Source organism: Myotis lucifugus, unplaced genomic scaffold, assembly GCF_000147115.1.
Source record: "Myotis lucifugus unplaced genomic scaffold, Myoluc2.0 scaffold_373, whole genome shotgun sequence".
NCBI classification, from domain to species: Eukaryota; Metazoa; Chordata; class Mammalia; order Chiroptera; family Vespertilionidae; genus Myotis; species Myotis lucifugus.
Window position 1 is genome coordinate 380,797 of NW_005871421.1, and position 20,764 is coordinate 401,560.

At 50.2% G+C, this 20,764-nt stretch overlaps 3 protein-coding genes across 3 annotated transcripts in view; 2 read left to right on the forward strand and 1 right to left on the reverse strand.

Annotated features, from left to right (window-relative positions):
* SART1 (SART1, U4/U6.U5 tri-snRNP-associated protein 1) overlaps nt 1-5,630 on the forward strand; it is a 13,647-nt gene extending 8,017 nt beyond the window's left edge. Inside the window, exons 11-20 of the mRNA XM_006101582.3 lie at nt 1-70; nt 165-304; nt 1,706-1,879; nt 2,027-2,137; nt 2,402-2,489; nt 3,269-3,359; nt 3,489-3,624; nt 4,192-4,281; nt 4,389-4,510; nt 4,591-5,630. Of these exons, the coding sequence (XP_006101644.1) occupies nt 1-70; nt 165-304; nt 1,706-1,879; nt 2,027-2,137; nt 2,402-2,489; nt 3,269-3,359; nt 3,489-3,624; nt 4,192-4,281; nt 4,389-4,510; nt 4,591-4,609 (1,041 nt within the window). The 3' untranslated portion in view covers nt 4,610-5,630. The remainder of the gene's footprint in view (nt 71-164; nt 305-1,705; nt 1,880-2,026; nt 2,138-2,401; nt 2,490-3,268; nt 3,360-3,488; nt 3,625-4,191; nt 4,282-4,388; nt 4,511-4,590) is intronic.
* Nucleotides 5,631-16,855: 11,225 nt separating this feature from the next.
* Nucleotides 16,856-19,998, reverse strand: EIF1AD (eukaryotic translation initiation factor 1A domain containing). Its single transcript, XM_006101583.3, has 6 exons — nt 19,721-19,998; nt 18,371-18,648; nt 18,123-18,231; nt 17,913-18,021; nt 17,697-17,744; nt 16,856-17,147 (listed from the first exon to the last, which is right to left on the reverse strand). Exons 2-6 carry the CDS (start codon nt 18,455-18,457, stop codon nt 17,003-17,005), a joined length of 498 nt encoding a protein of 165 aa, XP_006101645.1. The 5' UTR covers nt 18,458-18,648; nt 19,721-19,998; the 3' UTR covers nt 16,856-17,002.
* A 251-nt stretch (nt 19,999-20,249) lies between these two features.
* Nucleotides 20,250-20,764, forward strand: part of BANF1 (barrier to autointegration factor 1) — a 2,665-nt gene continuing 2,150 nt past the window's right edge. The window contains exon 1 of the mRNA XM_006101584.3: nt 20,250-20,392. The gene's annotated coding sequence lies outside the window, so the exon portion shown is untranslated. The remainder of the gene's footprint in view (nt 20,393-20,764) is intronic.

Consider the following 20,764-nt stretch of genomic DNA (forward strand, 5'->3'; position numbering starts at 1 on the left):
AAGGAGCCGTGTCTCAACCCCCCACCGTCAGATGACACTCGAGTGGAAAACATGGATATCAGTGATGAGGGTGAGGGGACCCCAGCTTGCTGAGGGTGGGGGGAGGGGCAGGGAAAAGGCCGAGGGTCCAGGAGGAGGATCTAACGGGCATTTCCTCTGTCCAGAGGAGGGCGGGCCACCACCTGGGTCCCCAGAGCTGCTGGAGGAGGATGAGGCTGAACTGGAGCTGCAGAAGCAGCTGGAGAAGGGCCGCCGGTTACGGCAGCTGCAGCAGCTGCACCAGCTGCGGGACAGCGGCGAGAAGGTAAGGGGCCCTCAGGCTGTGTGCGGGCACAGGAGGCTGTGGGCCTCAGCAGGACAGAATGACAGGTGGCCTGTGATGGCCGGTTCTTAGGAGCACAGGCACCTGTGCCCTTGTAGGCTGCACCTGAATTCCAGTCTTTATTCTGTATTGATTTCAGAGAGGAAGGAAGAGGGAGAGAGAGAGAGAAACACTGTTGCCTCCTGCACACCCCACACTGGGGATTGAGCATGCAACCCAGGCATGTGTCCCGACCGGGAATCGAACCGTGACCTCCTGGTTCATAGGTTGATGCTCAACCACTGAGCCACGCTGTCTGGGCCTGAATTCCAATCTTGATTTTCTTTTTTGTTTAATAACATATTATTTGCAGATTGTTAGATTTCTGTAGTGTTTTCACTGTATGATGTTTTAGGGTCAGACCCTTCCCTGTCTTCTGTGAATACATGTTGCATGCCCACTGTGAGTTAGGCATCACCCTAGTGGTTGGAGGGCACTGGTGAACAGGCAGCCAAGGGGCTCTGTGCTCATGGTTCTGACTTTCTAATTGGGGGTTGGGGGAGAGACATCAGCAAACACGTGAACAAACAGTAATTTCTGATAGTGATTAGAGCAGACAGACAGAACAAGGTGACACGAGAGAATACTTGGAGGGTTGGTATCTTGGGCTGGGTATTCAGCGAAACATCAACATGAGAGAGACGCATTGATTGGTTGCCCCCTGCATGCGCCCTCACTGTGGCTCACTTTCCTATATGTTTCTAGAGAGCCGAAGCAGAACATGGCCTAGGCTCTCTCCTATTGCTTCTTTTATCCTAAGCCCTTTGCTTCACTGTCCCTAGCTTTAATAAACGCACTCTGAACATAAAAAAGAAAGGTAATAAAATGGAAGGGAAGGGGTGCAGAAGTAGATGTGGTTTCTAGAAACTTCGCTGAGGAGGTTGCTGTTGGGCAGAGCAGTGGGGCTGGGGGGTTGAGGATGTTTTCAAGGAGGGGAGATCCCAGATAATCCTTGTGTGCTGATGGCAGTGACACAATAGAGAGGACAGTGGGTGCAGTCGGGGGATAACGTCAGGGGCGGAGTTTTGAGGGGCCTCGGTGCCGTGCCAGGTAGGAGGGTGGCCTGAGGTAGGAGCAGGGTTTGGTCACCAGGGCCATGTAGGCTTTTGGATATTGATTCACAGGGCAGTAGGGAGCCATTGATGGTTTTGGAGCAGAGTGAGATTGATGCAGGTGCAGGTGGAGAGCGGTAGGGGTCAGGGAGGACATGGAGACCATCACAGGTTGCTGCAGGCAGTAGGAATGGCTTGTCTTGCTACCACCAGGGAGGATCTTGGGCTCCTGGGTCTCAATGGCACCGCCCCAGGAACTTCTGGGTTTGCCCACAGCTGCTCCCTCCTCTAGGTGGTGGAGATTGTGAAGAAGCTGGAGTCCCGCCAGCGGGGCTTGGAGGAGGATGAGGATCCGGAGCGGAAGGGGACCATCGTGTTCAACGCCACGTCGGAGTTCTGCCGCACCTTGGGGGAGATCCCCACCTACGGGCTGGCCGGCAACCGGGAGGAGCAGGAGGAGCTCATGGTGAGTCTGCAGGCAGCTCCCCTCACTGACCTGCTCTGCTCTTGGCTGGCGGCCAGGTGTGGGCAGCAGTGTCGGGCCCAGTGGTCCTCGGTGATGAGCTGTGTCTGGATGGGCTGTCTGGGCTGACGCTGGTCTTCTGTCCTCCAGGACTTCGAACGGGACGAGGAGCGCTCGGCCAACGGCGGCTCCGAGTCTGACGGGGAGGAGAACATTGGCTGGAGCACAGTCAACCTGGATGAGGAGAAGCAGCATCAGGATGTGAGTTGAGGGAGGAGCAAGCTGGGGGCTGGGAGGATGGACGGGCAGGGAACAGCCCTGTGGGGTTGGGGGCTGGGGCTGGAGGCAGACCGCCTGGGCTCCAGCCCAGTTCTGAGATCCAGGGCTAGTTGCTCAGTGTCTCAGAGCCTTCGTCTCCTCCCCCATAGATGGGGTCCATAAATCTCACAGGGTGTGGTGGGGGTGACTTTGGGTGAGGGGTGAGAAGTGTCATGTGGCCCACTCACCACCCTGTGCCACCCCCAGTTCTCTGCCTCCTCCACCACCATCCTGGACGAGGAGCCCATCGTGAATAGAGGGCTGGCAGCCGCGCTGCTCCTGTGTCAGAACAAAGGTAAGGGCTCCGGGCACCATGAGCCCTGCCGGGGCCTGGGTGCTGTGACAGCCGGGTGCCTGCGTGGCTCCCCTGGTCTCCTCTGGTGTCTCTCTTGTTCTCAGTGCTGTGAGCCACTCCTTTTGCACCTGTTGTGGGGCAGTTGTTGGAGTGTCTGGCCTGCTCTACATCACCCCATCTATTTTTATTGTTTTGTTAATCCTCACCCGAGGATATTTTTCCATTGTTTTAGAGAGAGTGGAAGGGAGGAAGGGAGAGAAACATCGATGTGAGAGAGACACATTGATTGGTTGTCTCCTGCATGCGCCCTAACCAGGGCCGGAGGTTGAGCCTGCAATCGAGGTACATGTCCTTGACCAGAATCAAACCTGGGACCCTCTATCCTGGGCTGATGCTCTCTCCACTGAGCCATACCAGCTAGGGCTACATCACCCCTTTTTTTTTAAAAAAATATATTTTATTGATTTTTTACAGACTTACTCCTCAAGGCTCAGTGTCTCCCGAGGAAGAATGGGGGACTTGAAGCAGTCCAGGCTATGGCACAGAGCCCCTGGCATTAGGGTCCCAGCTGTGCCATTTACTTAGTGGCCTTTGACAAGGGCCTGATTTCTCTGAGTCTCTTTCCTTTGTCTGCAAACAGGCCTGATGCCTTTACTCCCACAGCACAGCTGTGAGAGTTCCACAGCGCCGTCTGTGCAGTTGGGGACATCAGGCCTGCCCTGGGGCTGGGCCCCTGTTGTGGGGTGGACATCCTGGAGTCTCACCACCCTTCTCCCCAGGACTGCTGGAGACGACAGTGCAGAAGGTGGCCCGGGTGAAGGCGCCCAACAAGTCCCTGCCGTCAGCGGTGTACTGCATTGAGGACAAGATGTGAGCACAGCAAGGGTGGGCAGAAGGCCAGGGGCTGGCGCCAGCTCAGGACTGCCGGAACCCAGGCCGGGTGGGCACCCAGGCAGGGTGGGCAGTGGCTGGCCCTGAGGCCCCTCTGTCTCTCGCCAGGGCCATCGATGACAAGTATAGCCGGCGGGAGGAGTACCGGGGCTTCACCCAGGACTTCAAGGAGAAGGACGGCTATAAGCCTGATGTTAAGATCGAGTATGTGGATGAGACGGGCCGAAAACTCACACCCAAGGAGGTGAGAGGCCTCTGGCACGGGGCCCTCGGGGTACCACGGGGTCTGGGCTCAGTGGACCACTGGCTGGGGCCCTGGAGAACTGTCCGAACCTCTGCCTTTGTTTCTCTCTCTGATGGGCATTGCAGTCCCCCTCACAGGCCCGGCGGGAGGTGGGGGGGGGACAGGTGCCTTGGTTCCTTTGCTCACCTGCCCCCTCAGTGGCTTGATGTGCCCTCAGGGCCACCATTCTGGTGGCATATCCAGGCCCTGGACTGCCCCTGTTCTCACACCCGCTCCTGACGGCAGCCCTTGCCTGACTCTCCTGCCTCCTCCGTGTCCCATCCTCACCCCCAGCCCTCTGCTCACACACTCCCCGGGTTTGCGAGCTGCCTCCCTCCATCCTGTGTCCTGGCCTGGCCTCGGCCCAGCAGGTGTCACTGGAGATCCTGAGCCCCCAGCACAGCACATCCTTCTCCTGAGCCCGTTTCCCCTTCTCATCCCCGGCCCACCACCCCGGCTCAGGTGGGCCACCCCCCCTTCGCCCTGAGGGACACAGGCGGCTCTAACTGGTTCCTGCCGTGTCCCCAGGCTTTCCGACAGCTGTCCCACCGCTTCCACGGGAAAGGCTCGGGCAAGATGAAGACAGAGCGGAGGATGAAGAAGCTGGACGAGGAGGCGGTGGGTGGCCCATGGCATGACTTGGGGTGGCTTTACATCTGCTGGTTCTGGGGTGGCTGGTGGGCTGCGGTGCTCCCTCCTAGTGCTGACTGGCCATGACCCCACAGCTCCTGAAGAAGATGAGCTCCAGCGACACACCCCTGGGCACTGTGGCTTTGCTCCAGGAAAAGCAAAAGGCCCAGAAGACACCGTACATCGTGCTCAGCGGCAGCGGCAAGAGCATGAACGCGTGAGTGGGCCGGGGCCATGGGATGGGCGGGTGGAGGGCCTGGCCCGCACTCCAGCCTCACGCCCTTCTTCTCTCTACAGGAACACCATCACCAAGTGAAGCCGTCCTCCCCTCCGGTCCCCTCCCAACTTTAATATTAAATAAAGTTCCCTCCTTATTTTTTCCTCCCTCGTCATGGTGCAGATTCCAGGGTTAGACCTCAGAGGAGAGGCAGGCGGTGCTGGCAGGCTCAGTGGTCAGCTATGTGGCCTCAGGCAAGTCACTGAACCTCTCTGAGCCTTCGTTCTGCCATTTGTACAGGATGTCCTGTGAAAATTAAATGCGCTCATTCATTCATTCACCTGGAAATCAGAAATGAGCAAGACCCCTCTGAGTTGGCTTAGAGTCTGGCCTCTACTGGGTGAGACCTGGTCTCTGATGACACAAATAACTAAACACGATGGACAGAGAAAACTAGCCTGGACCTCTGAGACGGTCCTCCACTCCTGCCCGAGGCACCAGCCACCCGGGAAGCCAGTCGTTTATCTTCTCAACCCCTCCCCCCACTGCCCCTGCTGAGGTAGCACAGCTCCCGACGCATTGTCGGTCAGGCCTTATCCTCTGCGAGGCTGGCTTTCCGGTAAGAAATGGAAGATGTTTAGAGACTCGGGCTCCTGGTCTGCCCTGGCTTCCAGTGCTACACGAGTCACTGCCCTCCAGGGCCCAGGACTGCCCAGCCTGGCAGGGCAGGGACTGGGCTGTGTGCAGGGTGGAGGGGCCACCCCATGGTCCTTGACCCCCTTGGCCTGTGGAGAAGAGTGAGTGCTCAGGGCAGCGTTCCTTAGAGCGCCTCCCAGACTTGCCCGGGAGCAGCTGCAGCAGGGAAGACGGCCCTGGAGTGAACTCTGAGGGAGGCTGGAGCACGCTCTGTGGACACCCCAGAGCCCTGGAAGGGGAGGATGACAAGTGGCTCCCATGGGAGTTGCACAGAAGCTGCGTCCTGCCTCCACCGATACCCAAATACATTCCAGATGCTTCAGATTTTTTTTAATGAAAAAATACATAGGAGCAAAATGAATTTTTATAAGTAATTGAAGTGGGAAAATGTAAGCAAAGAACGAAATACAGTTGCCTTAACCAATTGCTTTTGACGAGTGTTTGATGGCACCCAGCAGTCACTCTCTTCTGTTTTGAGGTCTGGATCTGATGTAATTTTGGCTGCTTCCTCAGGTCCCTCAGGGAGGTGTCCATGGGGTGTCTAGACTGGGTATAGGATTTGAGGGATCTCGGTCCCAAAGCCCGAGGCCCATCTGGTGTTGACAGGCAGCCCAGTGTCCCTGGCACTGTGGCTCTGGCCTGGCTAAGCTTGCGTCAAAACTCACGCTTTATCTGCTGCAGGAAATGGCCTGTTAAGAGGCTGTCCCCCTCGTCGGAGCCAGAAATGTCTACAGCAACAATGGACCAAACTGAACGGACCAGGTTTGGCCCAGAATTCCTCTCAGTTCTGACCCTGGTGACTGGGTAGACAGTAAATGGTGAACCGGGAACTGGAAGGTCTTTCAGAGACAGGCCTCCTGGTTGGTACCATCCGCCTGCTTCCTCTTCTGTCCTGTGGCTGCTGACGCTCAGACAGGCGCTTGCCCTCCCTGCCCTGATGCCGCTAACTCCCCGACGGCCTCCCACCTGACGGGGCAGGGAGGCAGCAACCAGTCAGCTCAGCACCGAGGAGGTAGGAGGGTCAGGGACCCCTGAATCCCTTGAGGTCTGAGCCCCCAGGGAGGGGGTGCACTCAGCTCTGCTGCTCAGTGGTGGGGTCCCACCAGCAGTATTTCCCGGACCCTTGGGAACTGGGGCAGCAATGCCTACAAGGAGGTTGGTGTGAATGAGGGTCAGTGAACTCTGCCAGGGCCTGGGGGCAAGCCAGCTGGGTGCTTTTCCATTTACTCTGGCTGACCTCGGGCAGCAACTTAGCATGGAGTCTTGTTCTTATCTGCAAAATGGGGGCGTGATCTCAGCCTTCCGGGGCTGGTGTATAGCATAGTTGGGAACATTCATTACTTCAGTAAATACATATATATGTGTATTACCATATATACACAAATAGAAGGGTGTGATGAGATCTGGGATTTACTTTCAGTTACTCCAATAGTAAAAAATATCAAGAAATATGGGGAGAAGGGACTAGCAAGATGTTGGTAGTTATTGAAGATGGTAATGGGTACAGGGGTTCATTATCCCATTATGAGTGTTTTAAAATTTCCATTATAAAACTTGGTTTCAGGAGAGCTAAAAACTGTTGGCTTAGCAACAGAAAAATGTACATATGTTCAGCCAAAGACACAAACAGGAATGTTCAGAACAGCACTATTTATAACTGTCCAAACGGGAAACAGCCCAAATGTCCATCAACAGTAGACGGGATAAATGGTGGATATTCATATCTTGACTTTAAGGACCACCCCCAAATTAGCATCATCATTTTTTTTATAAAAATATATTTTATTGATTTTCTTACAGAGAGGAAGGGAGAGGGATAGAGAGTTAGAAACATCGATGAGAGAGAAACATCAATCAGCTGCCTCCGACACACCCCCAACTGGGGATGTGCCCGCAACCAAGGTACATGCCCTTGACCAGAATCGAACCTGGGACCCTTCAGTCCGCAGGCCGACGCTCTATCCACTGAGCCAAACCAGCCAGGGCAATTAGCATCATCATTAATGAACTTGCTCCTCGTTCCTTCTTGGTTTTCAGATCTCTCCTCTGGGGTCATTTTCATTCTTTCTGAGGTTCATCTTCCAGAAGTCCCTTGTGTCTGTTGGTGATAAACTCCCATATGCTGCTGGCCTGAACGTCTTTGCCTTGGTATAGGATGGGGTGGCTGACCTCGCTCACAGGGCTGTGGTGTGACTCAAAGTGGCTCCCCCTTGGCCATTTCTCAGACTCGAACACCCTAGGAAGATGGAGTTGGCCTCACCCAGGGCCTCCACTCTAGCAGGCTGGGTCCCAGCCAATTGGACCACACCCCTTCCCTGATTCTTGAGGCACCAGTTCCTGCCATCTCAGGGGATTCTGGTCCCCAAATCCCTTAGCCTGGCATTCCAGGCCCCATACCTTCTAGACTTAACACACCACATTACCTTCCCTTCCTCGGACCCCTGGCCTTTCTGTCCTCTGTGCACCTGCTCTAGGGGACACTTAGAGAAGCCAATTTCCCTTTGTACCAATATATGCACTGTCTTGGGGAGTAGGGACGAGAGACAGGAGGGGTCCCCCAAAAATGTCAGCTGTGGACAGAAAGGGGGACCAAAAAAGGGGAGGACCTCACTACAGAGGCCTCCTCTCACAAAGCTATCTGTGGCCACAGGTAATATATAGGATTGATAAGAGACCCTGATCGCCGACTAAATTATGGGAGTAAAATGCTGAATTATGGGACCTACATGAAAGAGGAAGGCACTTGGAAGTTCAGAGATGAAGCAAAAAGAGATGAGTCCGAAAGCTTCAGCAGTTTCTAGAAGGGGAACTATTGAAATAGAGGGGTGAGGCGGTCCCTGGGGAGAAGACCCTTCAGCGATTCGAGTGCTGAGGTCTCAGCCCCTCCGCCCACTCTAGTGTCCCACAGCCTTCTGAGCCCCATGCTATTTTCTGAAGCAGGGTTTCTGGTGGTGGCGGCGGTGGTGAGATACGCTCAGCCATGGACACTGCTGTGTGAGCCCCCCCCCCCCCGTCCTGATCTGGGAAAGACTAGGGCAGCTCCCACCTCTCTCCCGGAGTCCCTGAGCATGTCTGTGTGCCTGAGGGGAGGGGCTGATAAGGCCTTGGTGAGTGAATGCCCGGTGGGGATGTGGAACTTGTGCTACCAGCGGTGGACCAGGCACAACTGCTGCTGGACCCTTTGGCCGGACAGACTGCTGCCACTAGACTGTAAGTGGGATGGTGGTTTGGGTGCTGCAGCCCAGGGACAGTGGCTGAGGTTCCGCTTGAGCGCGCTTACTGCGACCCCTGCTGGAAGCTCCTGTAAATGTCTGCTGAATATGGAGCCAGGAATGATTCCTCCTCCTCACACCTGCCAAGGTCATGCAGCGGGACCCCAGGGCACACCCCGAGGAGAAGCGTGGGCTTCCCCGGGAATCAATGAGAACAGACCCAGCACTGTTCCATGATCAACAACCCGGATGGCTAACAAAGTTTCTGGTACTTGGCGCCTCACTGTGAACCAGCAAGGGTTACAAACCGAGTGGGTACCTGAGCGTCTCAGGCTATCATAGCGGCGGCTGAAAAAAGCCTGCCAGCACGGGCACTCAGCAGACAGCGCCAGCCGTTGCTAATGCCTTTTCCCGTGTCACCAGGCAAGGCATGCAATGCGCCTTTACAACTTCCACAGGGACTTTGGCGTGTCTTGTACCAACGTGAGCCTCTGCTGGTGTCCTGACTTCCCGTGACGTTAGTGATGACAGTGGTTCCTACTGAGGAAACCACACCCCGCGGGAGCTGCAATAAGCACACATCAGCTCTCGGCCGTTTGCTAAAATGGACCCAAATCTGAGCACACACAAGCAATCACACAAACCCAAACGCAGGGCATTTTATAACATAACTGGCCTGAACTTGCCAAGAGTCCATTTTATAAAGAACAGTAAACATTAAGGTGCCATCTGTTCTAAATTAAGAGACTAAAGAGATATAATGATTAAATTAAAACTATGTGCGTTGTGCCTCAGAATAAACCAAACCTATTGACACCTTGATCTTGGACTTCAGGCCTTGGCCTTCAGAATTAGAAAAAAATAAACTGCTGTTGTTTAAGCCAAAAAAACAACAAACCCCCCCCAAAAAAACTATGTGTGTTGTGTTTACAGAAAAATGAATATGGCAAATGTTATAAATCGGGGCCTATGGGGCGCGGCTACAGTGTTTTGGACAGGTTCAAGCCTTGGACTGAGGAGAGGGCACAGTCCTCTCGTTGCCACGTGCAAGTCCCAGCTGGAGGGCAGAGCCTTCCCAGCACAATTATAGCCAACAGCTATAGCTGTAAGCTTGAATCTGTAGTCCAAACACGTGGCCCCACGTGCCTGAGTGATAGAGTTCAGGTGCATGTAGTTGAGTGGGACTGAAACCCACGGGAATGTTGTAAACATCTTGATCACGCCCCTACTTTGCCTCGTGGCATCTGCTATAAAATAAAGACACGGCTTGTGGGTGTGGGCGCTGTCCATCAGAGGGGCAGCGTCCCACCGAGACCCAGCTTTCATTCTTTGTCTGTCTTTTCGAAGCCTTTCACCACCCCCACTCAGAGTCACTGAACCAGGCTGAGCTGGCATGGCACATAAGGCGACAAAAATTTGGTATTTGGAATCTATATATATAAAAGCCTAAGTGACGGTCCAACCGGTACCTATGACGTGCAATGACCACTAGGGGGCAGATGCTCAACGCAGTTGTGGTTCTCAGGCGCACCTGGAACCAGAGAGGAGGGAGCCCGATTTTGGGGTGTCACCCAAGAACTGCCCTCTCACAATCTGGGACCCCTAAGGGGATGTAGGAGAGCTGGTTTCAGCCAGATCCCTGCAGGCCAGGCCGAGGGACCCCACCTGCCGGAGGGACCCCACTCACACTGCAGACGACCTCCAAGCTGTGGCCCCAGGTGTGGCCAGCCACGGGAGGGACTGCAGGAGGTTGGCTCCAGGGTGTGTCCGGCCTGTCTCACCCAGTCCTGCCCCGCCAGCCACCTTCTAATTAATTTCCTTTCAATGTGCACAAATCCGTGCACCAGGGCACTAGTAGACTAATAAAACTTCTGCCAAGACTGACAGGATAAAAAAGAGAGAAATAACAAATAAATAATATTACATATAAATAAGAAAACATAACCTGGGTACAGTCAAGACTATAAACATAAGGCAATTCTATAAACAATTTTGTGTCAATAAATTTGAAACCACAAATAAAAAATGAGAAACTACAAAAAATATTTTTCCTTGAAAAAATAACTGATTCAAAAATAGAGCAATCTATTATTTTTTTTTGTCTTTCAGAGCAATCTATTATTAATAAAAACCTAGAGTTAAAAATCTACCCATCATCCCCAAAATGCTAGGCACTTTGGTTTTAAAGTTTTATCAAAAATTTAAGAAATGCAAACTTCCAATCTTAATATGAACACATGTTATGAAAACAAATAATACAGAACAGTCTATCTTAGGAGGTTGGCATAACCTTAATATAAAAACCAGACGAGGGCAGCACAGGAAGGAAAAGCTCAAGCCATCTCACTTAGGAACCTGAGTGCAAAAGTGCCCCAAATATCAGAAAAACAAATCCAGCAACATACTGAAAAATGTCATGACTCTTATTCCAGGAATGCAAGGATGTTTTACCGTGGGAAACTGTGTCAAGGTATCTCAACACACACACACATTTTCAGATTTAAAGGAGAAAACCCATGTGGTTAACTTGGATTGTCGAGTGTGCTCCTTGGTACACATACAAGATGGGGCAAAAGTACGTTTCCAGTTGTTTGTATGGAAAACAATGCAATTAATAAATAATCAAGAATTGCCGAAACCAGTTTGGCTCAGTGGATAGAGCGTCGGCCTGCGGACTGAAAGGTCCCAGGTTCGATTCCGGTCAAGGGCATGTGCCTGGGTTGCGGGCACATCCCCAGTGGGAGATGTGCAGGAGGCAGCCGATCGATGTTTCTCTCTCATCGATGTTTCTAACTCTCTCTCTCTCCCTTCCTCTCTGTAAAAAATCAATAAAATATATTTTTAAAAAAAAGAATAAATTTCCATGTACTCATAACTGTAAATCTACTTTTGCCCACCTTGTATATGGGTGGCTGGATGACAGGGGAGAAAGGGAGCCGGGCTGCGGGGAGAAGCCTAGTGGAAATAGCCTGGCTGAGAAGGTTGGTCCTAAAGGGACAGAGGTACAGAGCCTGAGGGCCACAAATCGCAAGCCTGACTGCAGGAGGGGCCAATACTGTGAGGTGACCAGTCATGAGGCTTGTCCATGGCACTGGGGAGGGAAAGGCGGCCCTTAGGACACTCAGCTCATTCTGGAAGATCTATTCACACAGTCGGATTCCACCAGAGTTGAGAAACAGGGGTGGAATTCAGCTTCAGAGAATGAAAAGGGGAGAAGCATGCAGAATACAAGGACTCTACCTCCATCAAGATTCTGAGCTACAATCCCCAGGAGCTAAATGGCTAATAGATGGAGAAGTAGAGATGAAAAGGTCTCAGAGGAAAAAAAGAGTCTATCAGGTGAGTTGCAGAATCACTGAGAACTGGAGAAAACGTAAGGCCAAGCTTACAGACACAATATCACACACAGTGGGCAACAGTCACAGGAAAACTTATAGCTCTAAATATATATTTTTTTAAAAAAACAAGACTGAAATTAAATTAGCAAAACATACAACTCAGAAGGTAGAAATCAGAAAATAAACCCAAAGAAACAGGAAAAGGCCAATAAAGTAGGCATTTTGCAAAGCTAGTCAAAGAAAATACACAGAAACCAGGACGGGCACCTGCTGGTTTGATTTGCTCTCACTCCTTTCCCCTTTTCTGGGATAAGAACCTCTCTATTCCATGGGAAACATGTCATATGGATCAGGGGTGGCTCATCTTGCCTTCCCCCAGCTCCCTAACTCCCTACTCAGCCCTGGCCACAGTGATTGCCCAAGAGAGAGCAAGTGACTGAGCAAGACAACTGTTCTTTCAGGAAATACATGAATCATGAGGAAAGAACTCTTTGTAAGGACTGAGTGGAAAGGGGAGCCTCCTGTAGGGAGTAAGGGACCCATCAATCGAGAGAAGCAGAGACAACCCGAGAAACAAATGAGAGAGCCCCGAGGAACCACGCTGGCCCTGGGTCAGCTCTGCCTAAAGCTCTGCTCTCAGATCTCAGGCCAGTGAGCTTGTCCGATTCTGCTAACTCAGGTGAGATTTTGTCACTTATGCCAATTACTACACATGACTTTTTGCCTCCCCAAACCTTAACTATACATAAAATGATTCTTAAAAAAAAGTTATCGCCCTAACCGGTTTGGCTCAGTGGATAGAGCGTCGGCCTGCGGACTAAAGGGTCCCGGGTTCGATTCCGGTCAAGGGCATGTACCTTGGTTGCAGGCACATCCCCAGTAGGGGGTTTGTAGGAGGCAGCTGATCAATGTTTCTCTCTCATTGATGTTTCTAACTCTCTATCCCTCTCCCTTCCTCTCTGTAAAAAATCAATAAAATATATTTTTAAAAAAAAGTTATCAAAGTTGACTCCAGGATAGAAAACTTGGATAGAATGCCTAAGTGCAGATGTTTTTATAAATAAATTTCACCAATTTTTGAAGAAACAAATAATTCCTTTTCTATAAATTCAAACCTGAAGAAAAAGATTAAATGTTTCTAAACCAGTTCTACATGCTAGCATAATTGTTATCAAATGGGACAGGGAGCTCAGATCATTAAAACAAAGTGAGCCCTGGCTGGTGTCGCTCAGTTGGATGGGCATCATCCTGTGCACTGAAATGTTGCTGGTTCTCTTCCAGGTCAGGCCACATGCCCGGTCTGTGGGTTCAACCCCCAGTAGGGGGCGTGCAGGAGGCAGTGGATGGATGTTTCGCTGTTTCCCTCTCATATCAATGTTCTCTCTCTCTCCCTTCCTGTCTCTAAAAATAAAATTTTAAAAAAGTGAAATTTGCCTGAAAGATATAAAAATCCTAACTCAGTATTATAAAATCAAGCAGGGTTGCCCTAACCGGTTTGGCTCAGTGGATAAAGCGTCGGCCTGGGGACTCAAGGGTCCCAGGTTCAATTCCGGTCAAGGGCATGTGTGCCTTGGTTGCGGGCACAACCCCAGTGGGGAGTGTGCAGGAGGCAGCTGATCGATGTTTCTAACTCTCTATCCCTCTCCCTTCCTCTCTGTAAGAAAATCAATAAAATATATATTTTTTAAAAATCAAGCAGGGTTTACATCAGAATGTGAGAATGGTTCCATATTAGGGAATCTATTAATGAAAATCAGTACAATAAAACACAATCTTTTTATTATCTCAATAGATGTAGAAATTCATCATGATGTGTTGAGTGAAGAAAAACCCCTCAGTAAGCCAGAACGGAAGGAGATACCTTCAGCCTAATGAAGGTTATCTTGAGAAACCTAAAGCAAGAAAACACGAGAACTACTCCTGCTGAGAGGAACAAATAAGGGTGCCACTCAACATTATACTGGAGTGGCCTCTACAATTCAAGAACAGAAACGAGCATAAAGGATCAGGTAAACCTACCTCTAGCAGATTTACTCTTTAGTCAGCAAGAGAATCAGAACTCATTTAGATTAGGTGAGCCCACAAAGATGGACAGCTTTCCTACACACCAGTGACGGTTAGAAATGTAATTTTAAAAGACCTATTCATAACAACTCTCAGATTCCTGAGACTAAACTGAACTGGAAACATTAGAGACCCACATGAAAATAACACTTTACAAAAGGACAAACATAACCTCATTTTTGGATAAGAAAATTCATAAGTCTTAAGATAGTACTTTCCTCCAAATCAAACTATGAGATTTAAATTCATGCCAATGAAAATCTCAACAGGACTTTGAAATGAAAATTGACAATCCACTCTAAAGTTCTTATGTCAGAAAAGACATGAAACTATGAAATGTTCCAGGAACAGTGGGGCAGGGGTGAGGGAGCTGTATCAATCATGCTATAGAATGTGGTTCTGTACACAGATAAACATGACAGATTAGAAATTCCAGAGATCCACATATATGCAGGAATAGTTTATTTTTTTTTAAATACATTTTATTGATTTTTTAACAGAGAGGAAGGAAGGGGAATGAGAGTTAGAAACATCGATGAGGGAGAAGCATCGATCAGCTGCCTCCTGCACACTCCCCACTGGGGTTATGCCCGCAACCAAGGTACATGCCCTTGACCGGAATCGAACCCGGGACCCTTGAGTCCGCAGGCCGACGCTCTATCCACTGAGCCAAACCGGTCAGGGCGGAATATAGTTTATTTTAAAAGGTATTCTAAAGCAATGAGGAAAGAATGAACCATTCAATAAATGATAGAGGGACAAGTGGCCACAACTTTAGGAAAAAAAGTTAGCTATCTCCAATAAAAAATAAACTTCAAACAAATTAATACACGTCTCTACCTCACCTGATGTTTACTCTTTGTGTGTATATATACATTTTTTCATTCTTTTTTAAAACTTTTTTTATTGATTTCAGAGAAGGGAGAGGGAGAGATAGAAACATCAATGATGAGAATCATTGATTGGCTGCCTCCTGCATGCCTCACACTGGGGATCAAGCCCACAACTCAGTCATGTGCCCTTGACTTGAATCGAACCTAGGACCCTTCAGCCTACAGACTGATGCTCTATCTACTGAGCCAAACCAGCTAGGGCTCTCTCTCTATATATATATTTTAAACACATGTATGTACACATACACACAAATACACACATATGTGTATATATTTAAAGCTAGACTAAGCAACATAATAGAAAGTGAGGAGAGGAGCAGATACATGTGGAAAGGTTGAAGTCCCATTGGATTACAATGGAAAGTAAAAAAGACAGGAAGATCCATGAAGACATTGTAGGGTTGGTAAAGGGGAGGTGTGAATTCTCACCAAGGGCCTATTTCTTATTTTCTTAAAAAAAAAAAATAAATAATAAATGTGTGTGTGTGTGTGTACTAGTGGCCCGGTGCACAGATTTGTGCACATTGAAAGGAAATTAATTAGAATATGTTAATATTGCTATTAACGTATTTCTCGGGTACATCACCCAAGAACCGCTGCTGCCAAGTCACCACAGCTGGCAGCTCCTATGTGAGCGTCTGCCCCCTGATGGTCAGTGCATGTCATACCTACCGGCTGGTTGGATGGTCGCTTAGCCTTTTATATGTATAGATACATATAGTTTTATTGATTTTTAGAGAGAGGGGAGAAAGAAACATCCATGTGAGAAACATGGATCAGTTGCCTCCCACACATACCCTGACTGGGGATCAAACCTGCCACCCGGTATGTATCCTGACCAAGAATTCAATCCACCACCTTTTGGTGTATGGGATGGCACGCCAACCACCTGAGCCACACCAGTTAGGGTGGCCTATTATTTCTTAATGAAGTATAAGCTGTAGTAACTAGCAGGGGAAGGGGGAATAGGTAGACAAGATAAGAAGTTTCAAAATGCACCCCAGAGTTGATCTACTAGGCAGTGCTGAGGGTTTGTTTGAGGTTTACAATTATAAATTTAAGGTAAAACAAGTGAGCCCAGTTGGTGGTTTTCTCTAATAGTTACAGGCACAGAGGTGAATGATGGGATTGGCTGGGGTTAGGTTTTAGTAGCTGAATACAATGAAGGAAGACAAGGGAGTGGAGGGTGTGGGCCATGGAATCCAAGTTGCAGAAGGAGGAAAGCGAAGATAGAATAATGTGAGAATGTGGCGGAGCTGGAGGATGAAAATGAAGAATTTCAGCAGAAGGGGTAGTTGAACAAGTAAACAAGAAAGCCAGAAGGCGGTGATTGTACAGGTATTTGACTTCTAAAGGTACTACAATTTCTACTGATATCAGAGGTCCAGGGAGTAGAGATGTAGGCAGCAGGCCTGGAATAGAAGACCCGCATTAGTGATGGGGATTATCAAAGAACTAAAGAGCCACAGTGCTGAACAGGCCCACCCATGGGATGTAGAAATGACTAAGCAGAGATAAAAGACTCTAAGCCAGGAGATAAACTCTTCTAGTCTGAGCAGAGACTACAAGGTCAACGCCAGCAATGAGGAGTAACGTATAGCCAGAGGTTAAAAAAAAGAGAGAGATAAGTGGGATGATGTGTTTTACAAGAGGGCTGAGGAATGATGGTCTAAGTTGCCACAAGGGTCCAGCAACCAGGGGATGTACACAGCAGCATGCAGGTGGGCACTCCTGCAGTCATGGTGACTAGAAATGCAGGGAAATCAGCTCGTGAGGTACTATGAAATTCATCCTGAGTGTTTCTTAGAGGCAACGGGGGACTAGTCCTATGGCTGTGATCCTGAAAGCCTGAATCAGTATTGGTTGCGAGCAGGCAATAAAGTGGGACTGTTCCCACTTATCAAGTACATGCAAGGAGGGACAGCACAGGGCCCGCCACTTACTAAGTGTCCAATGAGAGAGACAGGGAGAGAGGAGAGAGAGAGAGAGAGAACCTAGGAAACCTTAGCTCCCTCTTCAATTTAAATTCATTCAAAATGTCCAGCCATTCCCCATTTCCTGCCCATGAGACCTCTACCAAGGAGCAATTTTTAACTGGACCACAGGTCCCTTCTCCCTCCAGAGAGCCACTCGGACACTAGCAGAAGTCACCACCCACCAGGGGTTTAATTCTCCTGGGTCAGAAGGTCAGTTCAGAGAGGAGTCCTGCCTTGTCCCCATTGGGGGGAAGATCTGCAGAGCACCCTGGAATTGTCCAAGGTCAGAGGAGGGAAAGTGGGTCCTGGAGCCTCAGGCTGTCTCCTCCTCTTCGCTCTCCTCCTCGCTCTCGTGATACTGTCTACGATTGGTGTTAACAAAGAGGTCAGAATCATCTTCAGAGCTGGACTCTTCTCCCGATGACTGTGGCTCAGCTGGGAGTTCTGGCTGAGTTGGTCTTCATCGGGGAAAAGGACAGAGTTAGCCCAATGCCTTCTGGGAAAGCAAGATCTGCAAACGAGGAGCCCCACAAAAAGGAGGACCCTATGGCCAAGTAGTCAGGGCTCAGCAAGTCAGACAGGGAGTCGGAGCAAACAGCAGGAAAACTTGGCCAAGGAAAACAGGTTAAAGACAACCCCCAGCCCCACCCTCAAAAGTTTACTAGAGCCACTGGTTTTAATGATAAGTGTTCTACTTACCAACATGCAATGGACCCACTTGCATACAAATACTATACTAAGCAATTTTATAAGCATTAGCTCCTTTAATCCTCACAAGGCTCCTATTTCATAGGTGAGGAAATGCAGGCTTAAGAGATGAAGTAACCTGCTTACAGTCCCCAATTTATGTGGCAAAGCCAGGATTTTAACCCACAGAATCTACCCACATATGTAGAACCACATATTGAGGCGCTCTCACCAGGGAGAAAGACAGGCTCTATTTCCCCAAGGCACTAACGCTTAAACCCCCTTTTTCTGTCTTCTCTACCCTAAGGCTTGAACCTCACCTGTTCCTGTTGTTATTGTGTTTCTCAGCCACCTCAAAGGCCTCAGGCCTGTATCAGGAGAAAAGCCAGGGTCAGAAAGAACAGAGAAATCTCTCAGCATAAAAGCTGTTTCCAGCTGTCCCTGCCTGGGATGCTATGATCTTTCCGCCCCTAATTTCACAGCGAAGTCAATCCCTCCCAGAAATCTTGCAGCCAATGACCAAGGGGACCACCTACCAGAGCCCATCCTTCTTCAGAGAGCGCACATGGTCTTTGCAGAGCACGAAGGAGATCTCAGCCTTCACCTTTTCTCCCTCTTCAATAGGGTCAACGATGAGAAAGTCCCCTGTAGGTAGAGAGGAGGGGAGGCCAGTCAGTCCAGCTTGCAGTGGCGGAAGCCAAGGCCACAGGAAATGGTTCTAACTCCTAGAGAGCTGCCCCTCTCACCTCTCTTAATCCAGATGTTCTTGCGGTATTTGGAGGGCATGCTTACCAGGAAGCGCTGCCCCTGGGCTGTCTCCACTTCATGCAGATTGTTCCCTGGGGTCCTGAGTACCTGGTCCGGGAGACCGAGAACCAGTTGGCCTCATCAGCCAGCTCAAAGACCCACTGAGCTGGCTGCACCCTCCCCCCCCCAGGGCTCCAACAGGAGTGGAGGGGTCGGGGCAGAGCAGCTTATGCCCGATTCTACTCACCCTCACGATCTGCTGGTGGTCAGAGGGCACCATGTGCTCCCCCAGCACCTCCTTCACCACATGCTTCCTCTTGGTGGCCTGAGACATGCCGGTCCTGTTCCAGGGCGGTGAGAGGCAGAGGCTGTCCCCTTCTTCTGAGTTCCTTGGATGGCAGGATCAGAACCCAGGACTGTTTTGAAGATGGGCTGGGACCTTTTACTGAGGAGTGGCTGTGTCCTGGTTAAGAACGTGGCTCTGAAATCTAATTGCGTGGATTGAAATCTTAGTTTGACTGTTTCCTGTGAACAAAAAAAAAGGGGGTTGTATGGAAAGTGACCTCACAAGGTGATCTGATAATAAATTCCTAACTGGGCAGGTCATGGTGGGTAGTCACGCCCCAAGCCTGTAACTTTTTTAATTTTAGAGAGAGAAGGAAGAGATAAATGTCGATTTGTTGTTCCACTTAGCTGTGTGTTCATCAGTTGCCTCTTGTATGTGCCCTGACTGGAGATCAAACCCACTCTCTTGGTGTGTCTGAACGACGCTGTAACCAACTGAACTACCCGGCCAGGGCCCAGGCCTATAACTTCTTTAAGGAAAGGTTTTTAAGTCCTGACCCTCAAGAGAGCGTATAATCTCATTAACGATCCTGTAACCCAATCCCCACCTTGCTTTCTCCCACCCTTTGTAATCTTCCTTAGCTTCATCCTTAAGTTCAAATTTATAAGTGAAACTGCAAAACGATTAACTTCCGGAGGGTTTAAGATCTTGCTCCCTGGCATCTGCTGTCATTTTGGCTCAAATAAATGCTTATAAAAATTCTCCACAGGTTTGGAAGTTTTTAGGTTGACAATCCTTACTATTCAATTCTCTAGGCCTCCGAGAAAAATAACAGCTAACCCAGAGCATTTATTAGGATGAGAGGATGTAAGCAAAGGACTCAGAACAGCGTATGGCACATAAAAATAACTCATGTTATCTTAAGTACTGGCATAACATAAAAACTAAATAAATCATCCTGGCAATCGCTCGGGAAGAGATAAGCTAAGCGGTATCTTCCTCAATATGCGTGTACACCCCAGTGCAGCACAGCCACACAACACAGATGCTCGCCACCTCAACACCATACAGGCAGAGGCCAGAGAGGAGAGCGCCGCCAAGGTCCGAGCCAGGAACGCCTTCATCAAAGGGCGAGGGGTGCGGTCTCGGTCCAGGGCATCTGCTGTCTTTCTGACGAGTTCTGAGATGACAAGGACTGGCACCATCAACACCGGTGGTTTACCAAGGAAAACTCCCAAGTGCTACTTCCGGTTGTTTTCTGCCTTCCTCCCTTATCCCGGAGGAAAGACGCCGAGAGAGACCCACGCCTACCTGCTGGCTCTCTTCTCCCAACGGCGCCGCTGGGACGATCCCGTTCGTTCTCGAGGCTGGACGCAGGGAGTGGCTGGTCCACGACTCACTTCGCGGCTGAGCCGATGAAAGCACAGAAAATGAACCCGCCGGTGAGCCAGACGGCGGAGTTTGCTAGGACTCAGGTCTTCAGCGTCTCCGGTTCCTGCCCGACTCCTAAAAGCCCGACACGGTTCGGCCTGAGTCGGACCCTTCCAAGAGCAGTACTTCCGGCGCTCTGCCGTAGGCCTCCGGCCACCCTCCTCCCGCCTGTCCGTCCCTCTAACTCTTCCTGCTGACAAGTGGGCCAACGCTAGGTCCTTGAGTTCCGGATGCCGTGCAGCGGGGAAAAGAAGTTTTCTTCACCGAGGTCTCTGCTCTGAGACCGGAAATGCTGCCCGAGAAGAGAAATCAAACAAGGCAGCCCGGCTTCCCGCGAGTCGACCGAAAAGGAGCGTCTACTAAGGTTGCCGTGGAGGTCCAGAGCGCCTCAACTCTATGGCTCTAAGCAGCTAGAAGTGCCAAATTTAATTTTTTTAGGCGGCTCTTGCGGCGACCCGGAAGCGGAAGTGGGAGAAAGTTCTAGTGGGTTGAGGTATCGGCGGGAGCAGCCGGCGGCGGCGGGAGGAGCCGTTACGGGAGCTGGAACTGCCGGTGAGCGCCAGCCGCGGAGCAGGGCCCAGCCTGGAAAACAGAGGAGGTGCACGGAGGAGGGAGGAGGGGGGAGCAAGCGGCGCAGCCGGATAGAGTCCGCGCCCTTGGAGAGGAGCAGGGAGGCGTGCAGGAGGCAGCCTATCAGATTCTCTCTCATCATTGATGTTTCTCTCTCTCCCTCTCCCTTTCTCTCTGAAATCAATAAAAACATATCTTAAAAAGATATACTCATGGCTTTTTTTTTTTTTTAATATGGACTTAGACCTAGCCTCCCACATGACCTCTGACACAAGGTTATGGCTGATAGCGGGTAGCGATGAGGGCTATACTATCTTTTCCTGACAACACATTCGGCAAGATGAATGTTCTGTC

Excerpts from the sequence above, each read along its gene's own strand:
- EIF1AD (XM_006101583.3), bottom strand. The coding sequence starts at position 18,457 with ATGTCTCAGGCCACCAAGAGGAAGCATGTGGTGAAGGAGGTGCTGGGG. Across the intron at positions 17,745-17,912 it reads CTGAAGAAGGATGGGCTCTG|GCCTGAGGCCTTTGAGGTGG; the intron begins GTAGGTGGTCCC and ends CTCCTGATACAG. Across the intron at positions 17,148-17,696 it reads CACAATAACAACAGGAACAG|ACCAACTCAGCCAGAACTCC; the intron begins GTGAGGTTCAAG and ends TCCCCGATGAAG.